Source organism: Dipodomys merriami, unplaced genomic scaffold (assembly GCF_024711535.1).
Source record: "Dipodomys merriami isolate MVZ:Mamm:240054 unplaced genomic scaffold, mDipMer1.0.p SCAF_116, whole genome shotgun sequence".
Taxonomy (NCBI): Eukaryota; Metazoa; Chordata; class Mammalia; order Rodentia; family Heteromyidae; genus Dipodomys; species Dipodomys merriami.
The window spans coordinates 937,898-947,483 of record NW_027202449.1 but is presented as its reverse complement, the minus strand read 5'-3'; the positions used below and the strand labels follow the sequence as shown (position 1 = coordinate 947,483).

General features: G+C 64.3%; 3 protein-coding genes, 1 long non-coding RNA gene and 1 other non-coding gene across 5 annotated transcripts in view; 3 read left to right on the top strand and 2 right to left on the bottom strand.

Moving 5' to 3' along the window:
* LOC138822812 (uncharacterized) overlaps positions 1-9,586 on the top strand; it is a 302,929-nt gene that overhangs the window by 189,796 nt on the left and 103,547 nt on the right. The window lies entirely within an intron of this gene.
* Positions 285-357, bottom strand: Trnam-cau (transfer RNA methionine (anticodon CAU)). The gene has a single exon. It is a non-coding gene; the product is annotated as a tRNA-Met (tRNA).
* Positions 387-3,413, top strand: LOC138822849 (uncharacterized). The gene is made up of 3 exons (XR_011370641.1): positions 387-1,437; positions 3,125-3,197; positions 3,327-3,413. It is a non-coding gene; the product is annotated as an uncharacterized lncRNA (long non-coding RNA).
* LOC138822799 (proline-rich protein 2-like) lies at positions 1,527-2,873 on the bottom strand (the record flags this gene model as incomplete). Its single annotated transcript, XM_070015725.1, has 3 exons — positions 2,761-2,873; positions 2,005-2,464; positions 1,527-1,652 (listed from the first exon to the last, which is right to left on the bottom strand). Coding segments are annotated over exons 1-3 (699 nt in total), but the record flags the coding sequence as incomplete, so codon positions are not given.
* On the top strand, positions 4,449-9,491 carry LOC138822847 (microtubule-associated proteins 1A/1B light chain 3B). Its single transcript, XM_070015801.1, has 4 exons — positions 4,449-4,638; positions 6,316-6,371; positions 8,309-8,415; positions 9,080-9,491. The coding sequence occupies exons 1-4, from the start codon at positions 4,464-4,466 to the stop codon at positions 9,252-9,254; spliced, it is 513 nt and encodes a 170-aa protein (XP_069871902.1). The 5' UTR covers positions 4,449-4,463; the 3' UTR covers positions 9,255-9,491.

Sequence of the window (9,586 nt, the reverse complement as noted above, 5' to 3'; positions counted from 1 at the left end):
ACGCGCACAGGCGCCACCCACCAGGAGGCTGTAGCCGCGTCCTCCCGGCACGCGTCGCGTCGCGCGGCCACGCGCCCGGAACGCCCCCGCGGATTGGCTGGGGCGGAACCCCGCCCTCGGGAGCCACGCCCCGCTGCGCCGGGCTGACCTTTTCCCCCACAGCCCGCGCCCCCGTGCCCCACGCGCGCCCCACGCGGCCGGTCCTGCGGCACACTCGGTGGCGTCGCACCCGAACCCCCCGGGAAAATGAGGTTACCGTTGGCTGGAGGCAAAAACGCTGCGGATGCCCCGTGTGAGGCTCGAACTCACGACCTTCAGATTATGAGACTGACGCGCTACCTACTGCGCTAACGAGGCTCCTGGGCGGCCGTTCCGCCCAGCGGCACTTGGAGGCTCCCGGCCGGCCGCACCTGTGCGCTCCTAGGAGCGGGGTCGTGCGGCCGGAGCCGGGCGCGGCGGGCGGGCGGGGGGACGCCGGCTCCCATCGTCGCGATCCAGGGAGGGCGGCCGGCGCTGCTCCGCGTGTCCCTCCCGTACGCCGTACTCGCTCCCCACCGCAAAGGCCCGCGGTGAGGGAGCCTCAGCCCTGCGCTGGGCCGCGGCGGCCTGCACGGCTGGCCTGAGACCTTCGAGCAGTGAACGCAATCCGGCCCCCGCCGGATCGGGCCCCCCGCCCGGCTGTGTGTGAGTCAGACGGGGCCCAGGGCGCACTCCTGCCAGCCCAGGCTCACGTACACAGTCCTTGTCTCAAAATGTGAAAAGAAGGTGGCCCCTGCAACTCTAGCTATTCGGGAAGCTGAGATCTGAGGATCCCGGTTCGGAGCCGGCCGGGGCACGGAAAGTCCAACTCCCTACCGAGAAGGCTGGAAATGGAGTTGCGGTTCAAGTAGTAAGACCGCCAGCCTTGAGAGCAAAAGGCTCAGCGGCAGTGACTCGGCCCTGAGTTCAAGTTCCACGACCAGCACAGACACGCACGAAAGAACTACAGGGAGATGTCAGGCGCGTGGCTGAGACGGGCCGAGACGCTCACTGCGGCCAGGGCCTGATGGGTAGGGTGCCAACCCGGAGCAGAAAAGCCCAGCAACGCCCCAGACCCGGAGTTCAGCCCCAGCATCGGAGCGGGGATCAGACGGTTCAACGGCTGGAGGAGGAAGCACCCGAACCCACCGGCTGGTGGAGTCCAACCGGCCCTGGGGAGACTCCAACGAGGGAGGAGCAGAGCGGCGCGAACGCGTCACCGGGGGAGGCGCACCTGCCGTGGCCTGGCGGGGCCGAGACGCGCCCTCCGTGCGGTCGCCTGGCGAGGGCGGTGGTTCGGGTCTCAGGAGAACGTTTGCAGGGGGCTGGCTAGGCTCCCATCCGTGGAAGCAAGGTTACACGAGCCTGTGTGCACGGCTTAGTGGCGGACGTGTGTGTGCAGCTCCGAAGACTAAACGGGTAGGGAGCTCCGGCGGTGAGGGCGCGGGAGGCGCGGGGCTGGGGGGGGGCGGGGCTGGGGGGGCGGGGCGCGGGGGGGGCGCGCGGGGGGGCGGGCCCCGGGAGGGCGGGGGGCGGGCCCCGGGAGGGCGGGGGTGCGGGGCGCGGGGGGGCGGGCATCCCTGCATCCCTGCATCTCTGCGCGCCACGGGCGGCACCACATAAAAAACAAAAAACTGAAGGGAGCCAGGAGAGAAACACCGAAAGAAACTTCCAGAAAAAGCTTTTCCTTGCTGTTTTAGTGCAGGAGAGCTCAGAGCCTCGGAGACCCGGACGGGGCGGGAGGGGCGGGGTGGGGCGCCGGGCCAGACCCTCCCCGGCCCGGGAGCCGGCGTGGCCGCGGGGAGGAGCCACTTCGGGGACGCGTTTCGGTCTGAAGCGTATTCAAGTCCTCTAAAGGGGACCTGGCCCAGGACAGGGGGCCGCGGGGACCGGGGAAGGGCCCCGCCCGCCCCCCGCGCCTCCGCCAGCCCCAGCCGGGAGGAGCTGCAGTGGGGCGCCCGCGGCTCGGGCCTGCAACCCCGTCTACTCAGGCGGCCGAGGGCTGAGGATGGCGGTTCGGAGCCCGCCCGGGCAGGAAAGGCCGTGAGACTCGTTTCCAGCTATAAAAGAAGCTAAAAGAAGAGCGGTGCTCAAGCCGCGGAGCGCCAGCCCCGCCCGAGCGCAAAGCCCGGGGACGGCGCCCGCCGAGGGGGGACGAGGGGACCGGGGCCGGGGCGGGGGCCGGGGGCGGGGCGGAGGCCGGGGCGGGGACCGGGGCCGGGGCGGGCCGCGCTTTCCCGGTGCTGGCTTCCGAAGTGTTCTTGGAGGTGAACCGCGGTGCCCCGCCACCACCCAGCCGTGCGGGACGTGGCGCCCGCGGGAGGCGCGGGTCACCGCGGCCAGGAGGGAAATGAAGCAACCCGCGCCGCGCGGACGGCCCGGCCGGGACCCGACCCCGACCGCATCCCGGAGCCCCGGAGCCCCGGCCCGCTCCGCCCCCGCGGCTCTTGAGCAAGCCTTGTTTATTTACTTCTAAAGAGCAGGGGTGACGTCATGACACCGCGGACGCCTGGCCAATAGACGCTCAGAAAACAAAACCGGCGAACCGGCTATTCCAATCACAAAGGGAGGGGGGCGGGACGAGCGGCGGAGGCTGCGGAGCCCAGCGAGTCTCCGGCGCCGCTCGCCAGCCATCTTGAGAGTGGCGGGCACGGCCTCGGGCCGAGCATCCGGCCTCAGTTTACACAGAGCAGGGCGTGCGCGCGGCGGGACGCAGCCTGCGGCTGTGGCGTCATCCCTGACCTGCGGGAAAACGCGTGCGTCTGGCCTTCCAGGAGGGGCCGAAGGACAGGGTCCCCGGTTCGGGGCCGGCCTGGGCCAGTGATGAACTGGGCACGGTGCCTCTCGCCTGTCATCCTGGCTACTCAGGAGGCTGAGATCTGAGGATCGCGGTTCAAAGCCAGCCCGGGCAGGGAAGTCCGTGAGACTCCCGTCTCCAATGAACAGTGGCTCCGGTGGTAAAGCACCGGGCAGGAGTGGAAAAGCGCAGCCCTGGGACTGGCGCGCACATCTTTAACCCACCCCAGCCAGCCACGCCCAAGGGGTCGGGTCTGCCCACGGCCTGGGCCTTGGGGTGGCTGCGATTTGTTTCTCTTGGGTCCTGTAGGAATCCAGACTGGGCCCCAAGAGGAACCCCTGCCCGCCAGACCCAGCCTGAGACCGACGGCCACCTCTTTATGGTAAGCACCTCCCAAATCCCGCACTGGGCTCCTCTGGCTAACCTCAGGCTGAGGTCAGCCCTCCACGGAGGTCAAAGCTGGCCCAAGGCGTGATGACGCCCCGGGCTTCCCTATCTGTGGCCTGACCAGCTTCCTACCGCCTGGGCGTCTCAGGACCGAGGGAGGACCACCGGTGACCCCGCTGGACACCCCAGCCGACTGGGGCCCGGGCCCCTTTCCACTGGTGATTTCCGGGAGACTGGGCTGTGAACAGAAGTTGGTGCGCTCGGTTCGTCACCTCGGTCTTCTCTCTGTCCGGTGGAGATGATGCTCATGGGGTTCCTTTGGGGTTTTTCCCAAAATCGTACAGGGATGGGGGGGCGGGGTTCCCTAGGTTTTGGATGGGGTAGAATTAAAGCAGCTTTGCAAATGTGGACGTTAGTAACTCAAAATCACAAAAAGCAACCGTGGCCATGAACCAGGGGAAGAACTCTAGCCCCTCCTTTGCCTTTCTCATCGCCCGGACCCCACAGCAGTGACATCGGCCCTGAGATGCCCCTGTTACAGAGCAGTGCTATAGAAAGTGCCCATCTCTTACCAAGAAGTTCTTAGGCCTAGACAGCTGTCGCCATGCGTCCACACTTAGGCGCCACGGTAGTACGGTCCAGAAGAGCGAGCCACCTCCAAAACGGTAGTAAGCACGTGCCAGGTACTCGGTACAAAGCAATAAAGCCAGAGCGTGTGGTGTGGGGACCCCACATCACGCAGTAGGCCCGGCACCCCGAACCAAAGGTGCACCTTTGGAACTTGTACGAGGACACCCAGAACTGCAAAGCCCCCCCTCCCACTTTGAGGGCCAGACCGTTCCTCTCTTTATTGACTGAGGCAACCATTGATTTGCAAGATCGGGCTGATCTTCGGGTGCCCCAGGTCTAAGACCAGCCTGCTGCCCCCGGGGTCGCAGGAGGCAGCCGGGGCGGCGGTCCGGCCCGGGCCACGCCCCCTGGGGCGCGAGGCTGGGGTTTCCGAACGGGAGGCACGCTGCGCGGGGCCGGTCCTCCGCCACCCGGGCCCTCAGCACGGGTCGCGGGCGGCCCTCCGCCCGCCTGCACCCCACCCCGCCCTGGATGGAGGCCGGCCGCGCGCGCACGCGCGCCGACCGAACCCCGGGCCCCGCGGCCCCTGCAGGAGGAGGCGCGGGCAAGGCCCCCGCGGCGCATGCGCGGCGCCCCCCTCCCCCCCCCCCCCCGCGTCGGCGCGCGACTCCCGGGTTCCGCCACGCCCGCCATGGCCGCCGCCGCGGCCCGGCCCCGCCCGCCCCCGGCGACGCGACGTTGGTCACCTGACCCCGCTGCGGGCGGAGGAGACACAAGGGGAGACGCCGTCGCCGCCGCCGGACCCGCCGCCTCGCAGACCCGCACCATGCCTTCGGAGAAGACCTTCAAGCAGCGCCGCACCTTCGGTGGGCGACGGCGCGGCGGCGGGCGGGGGCGCGCGGGACGCCGGGGGCGCGCGGGACGCCGGGGCCGGGGGCGCGGGCCGCGCTCGCCTCCGCGGGGAGCCGGGTGTCCCGCGGACCGGGCCCGGGGCCGGCCGCAGCCTGCGCGGAGCCCCGCCGGCCGCCGGGGGCCTGGGCCGCGGGGCCGGGCCGGGCCGCCCGGTGGGGGTCGCCCAACCGCCCCGCCCGGCGGCGGCGTTCTGGGCGGCGCTGGAACGGCCGCCGCGGGCGCGCGGGCCGGGCCGGGGGTGGGGGCGCGGACCCCGGGCCCCCCGGCCCTGCGGGCGTCTCGGAGGTCAGAGCCGGGCGGGCGCCCGGGCCCCGCCGCTCCAGCCCGAGGGGCCCCGGCGCGAGGCCGGGGTCGGGGGGGGGGGGGCGCGCGGCCGAGCCCCAGCCTGCGGGACCGGCCCGACAGAGGGGCACTTGCAGACTACGGTGCACGGGAGCCACGGCGCCACTTCCGGTTTTCTGGGGGTTCATTGGAGATGAGTCTCACGGACTTCACTACCCGGGCTGGCTTTGAACCGCGATCCTCAGGCCGCAGCCTCCCGAGTAGCTGGGATGACCGGCCTGAGCACTGGAGCCTGCCTGGCTAAGGCACATTGTTTTAATCCAAATGAAACGGATGAGCTGGGCGCTGACGGCTCTCACCCGTAATCTGACTCTTATCTCCAGTAAACTACTCCAAAAAGCTGGAAGTAGCCTGGCGCCTGGGGCTCAGCTGTAATCCCAGCTACTCAGGCTGAGAGCTGAGGATCACGTTTCAAAGCCAGCACCGGCAGGAAAGTCTGTGAAACTCTTTATCTCCAATAAACCATCAGAAAACCAGAAGTGGCTCAAGTGGTGGAGCGCCCACCTTGAGCACAGAGAGGCTCAGGGGCAGAGCCCAAGCCCTGAGTTCAAGTTTCAGGACCTGCAAAAAAAGAAACTGATGCTGGAAGAGTCAATTGGTAATAGTTAGAACATAGCATGTTATGACTCTACTTTGCCGTATGAGTGCAAGCCTACCTTTCCTGTATAACACTGGAGTCTAGTATAGTTGTTAGGAATACAGAATAACCCAAAAAGCCTGGACATGCAACTGTGGCTCATCTGTGCCAACCTTGAGCACAAAAGCTCAGAGACAGCACCCAGGCCCTGAGTACAGGCACCAGAAAACATATATAGATGTATGTATGTATACGTATATATATACACACATATGTATATATAGACACACACATATGAATATATACATACACATATGTGTATACATGAGTGTGTAAATAAGCAGGCTGGGCACGTGGCTGAAGTGATAGCATGCCAGCCTGCGATGCAAACGAGGCCTTGAGTTCCAAAGCCTTTCTGCATACACTCGCATGTGCACACATGTGTATGTGCAGATGCTCACATGTATGCATGCTTTGTTGCAAGCAGTCCATCACTCACAGGTCCTGGCAGGAGGCAGCCACACTGAATGAGCCGTCCTGTGGTGGGGGTGGGGGGTGGCGGTACCGGTCTACACCGCCCATTCGAGCACTGGCAGATCCAGGAAGCCTCTTGGTTCCCAAGCAGGATGCCCTTGGCTCTGAGCTCTGCGCCTTGAGTGTTGAGGTTTGAGGTGAGGCCAGCCCAGGGTGCTCATGACCTCTCCCCTTGCAGAGCAGCGAGTAGAGGATGTGCGACTCATCCGGGAGCAGCACCCCACCAAGATCCCGGTGAGTGATTCCTGCCCGCCCGGCCTGAGCCAGGGTCCTCAGCACCCATCAGACAGCAGCGCCGTTAGCTGCTTACCTGGGAACTTTCGGCCTTCAGCCAGTCACGTTAGTCATTTGTATCGTTACTATAAAGGTGACGTACAGTGGGGTTACGCAAGTCAGGGAAAGAATCATTTCTTTTTGGACAACGTCACCCCTTCAGGTTGTTTTTTGTTTTTCCTTTTGTAGTGCTAGGTGTTGACTTTGAGGCCCTGAGAACACCAAGCCTGTGAGCCGCCCCCAGCCCGCCTTGGTATTGGGGTTTAAAACCAGGAATTCCACTTGCTTGCCCCGTTTGTGCTCTACCTCTTGAGCCTGCCACCTCGTAGCCTATTTTGGACTTTCCTCCTCGATCTCAGCCTCCCCAGAGCCTGGTGGTGGAACTCACCTGACTCCTGTCGTCTTGGTCCCCAGCCATCTTTGGCATGTCAGGTGGCAAGGCGTGCCTCTCTCGGCGTGAGGTGTGGAGCAGGTGACCTCTGCGGCCAGGCTTGCGTTCCCGACGCAGCTTCAGAGCTCCGTGGCCTGGGGCGTGTTGCCAGGCCGTGCCGGAGCAGCACCGCAGGCAGAGTGGTGGAGCCCACCGGGTCGAGTTAAAAATGCCACCGAGGGGCTGGGAAGGTGGCTCAGTGGTAGAGCGCTTGCCTTGCATGCATGAGGCCCTGGGTTCAATTCCTCAGCACCACATAAGCAAAAAGAAAAAAGCCAGAAGTGGCGCTGTGGCTCAGGTGGTAGAGTGCTAGCCTTGAACTGAAGAGCTGAGGGACAGCGCCCAGGCCCAGAGTTCAGGCCCCACGACCAGGCCCCCCCCCCAAAAAAAATGCCACCGAAGCCACCCAAGGGTGGCTGGTGATAAACAGCCCACTATGTAGCAGGTCACTGAGAGGCTCCACTCCCAAGCCCTGTCGATGCTCTTGTGTTTTCCTTTCTCACTGGCTTCTCCAAATTAGGAGGAGGAGAAGCAAGGCGGGGGCGGGGCGTGCGTGCTGCCGCAAGGTAGCACACGTGCGCTTTGCCTGCTCTGGTGTTGCACAGTTTGTCCTCGTGTTGGGGTCGGCCGGCTCTGGCCCGAGAGCTTCCAGGACAGGGCTGCGCGCAGCGCGCTCCGCTCCCTCCACTTGCTCCCAGCAAACCCACGCCCGCCACCGGCCTACTTGAACAGTAGTCTCTGCCCCTGCCCCCGTGGCACCTCTGCTGGAGCTTCATGCTGTTTCTACAAACGTGTCTGCCCTTCCCCACGCTCCTGACACTGACACAGCCGGGGAGAGGGCCAGGCCTGCCAGATGCCCTAGGGCAAAGGCCTGGCCACCAAGGAGTGGAGCCACGGCCTCTCACACGACCAAGTTCTGTGACGTACCTCTCACAAGGGAAAGGACCAGGGAATTCTAGACAGCACCTCCAGATGTTTCTAAGGATGGCCAGGACCTGCTGGTCGCAGCGGGCAACAAGAGCAGCGGGTGCCAAAGCGACCGCTCAGCCCCAGCCTGTGGGTTCTCAGCAGGACAGCTCCCAGGCTGGTCTCCTCCCTCACCCCAGCCCTGCCCGGGCAGGCCAGGCCAGGCCAAGCCCAGTGCACGCCTGCCTCTCTGCGGACCCCATGCTTCCCTAGGAATGGGAAGCGCCCTCACCACCACCGGTGTCACACACCTGTAATGCCACACGGAGGGGCAGGGCTGAGAGCTTGACGCTGAGCCCCTGCGTCCATACAACTTTGTGGTCCCAAACTCCGGGCTGCAGGATGTGGAGCAGCGTGGCTGTGCCTGGTGGCGGCTTTGCAGGGGACAGGCCAAGCCCAAGTGTGGTCATTGTCCAGTAAGAGCCAGGCGCAGCGAGGTGCTGAGAAGCTTGTCCGTGTGGCGCGTCAGCGCCGTGCTTTAACCCCGCTCTGGCTCCTCTAGGTGATAATAGAGCGGTACAAGGGTGAGAAGCAGCTGCCAGTCCTGGACAAAACCAAGTTCCTGGTGCCAGACCACGTCAACATGAGCGAGCTCATTAAGATCATCAGGTACCGGCCGCCGTCCCTGCTTCCAGGAATTCCTCCATTTGCCTTTGGTTCTGACAAAGCCCCTGCCAGCCTAGTGACCCTGTGAGCGTCCCGCTGGAGCCCTGGCCCCTTCTAGTTCTTTCTCTTGAAAACCCTTCAAGTTACTCATGTGCAGCCAAGCTGAGAGAAGGCAGACACAGGCCTAGCTGGACAGCTCCCCTCACCCCCCCACCCTGGCCAGGAGACATCTGTCACACTGCGCGCACGCAGCAGTGATTGTAGCCAGTCAGAAAATACCCCTCCTGCCGGGCGCTGGTGGCTCACGCCTGTAATCCTAGCTACTCAGGAGGCTGAGATCTGAGGATCGCGGTTCAAACCCAGCCCGGGCAGGAAAGACCGTGAGACTCCTATCTCCAGTAAACCACCAGAAAACCGGAAGTGGCGCTGTAGCTCAAATGGCAGAGCGCTCACCTTGAGCTGAAGAGCTGAGGGACAGCGCCCAGGCCCAGAGATCAAGCCCCACTACCGACAAAAAAAAAAAAAAAAGAAAATACCCCTCCTCACAAAGCCGTAGGTGTCATGGACAAGGTCTTGGGGCAAAGTGAGGGGGGGAGGAGGAGGGCAGGCCGGTCCACACGTGCCTTGCTGACTGTCCGTGTGTCTGTCTTCTGACTGCTCCCCACAGAAGGCGGCTTCAGCTCAATGCCAACCAGGCTTTCTTCCTCCTGGTGAACGGACACAGCATGGTGAGTGTGTCCACGCCCATCTCAGAGGTGTACGAGAGCGAGAAGGACCAGGACGGGTTCCTGTACATGGTGTACGCCTCCCAGGAGACCTTTGGAGCCCTGCTGTCGGCGTGAGGCACCACAGCCCGTCCCCAGGAAGAAAAGGGATATCCCACATGCCATCGGCAGTCCACCTGCACAGACCCTTCAAACGGCCCCACCGGGCCGTGAGGTTCTCCTGTGTTTCAGCAGAAAACCTGAGTTCCGTGTGAGCGCTCTGCTTTGGAGAACCGTTATTTAACCTAGGCTTGTTTTGTTTTCAGATCTTAGAAGTTTAAAATAAAATACTTTGCATCCCAAGTTGCCAATAAACCAGGCCTGAGCTCAAGTTATTTTAATGCTCCTTTTCTCCCCCCGTAGCTTGCAGCTCCAGCAGCAGCAGCCAGGCGGGGTTACAGCCCACCACC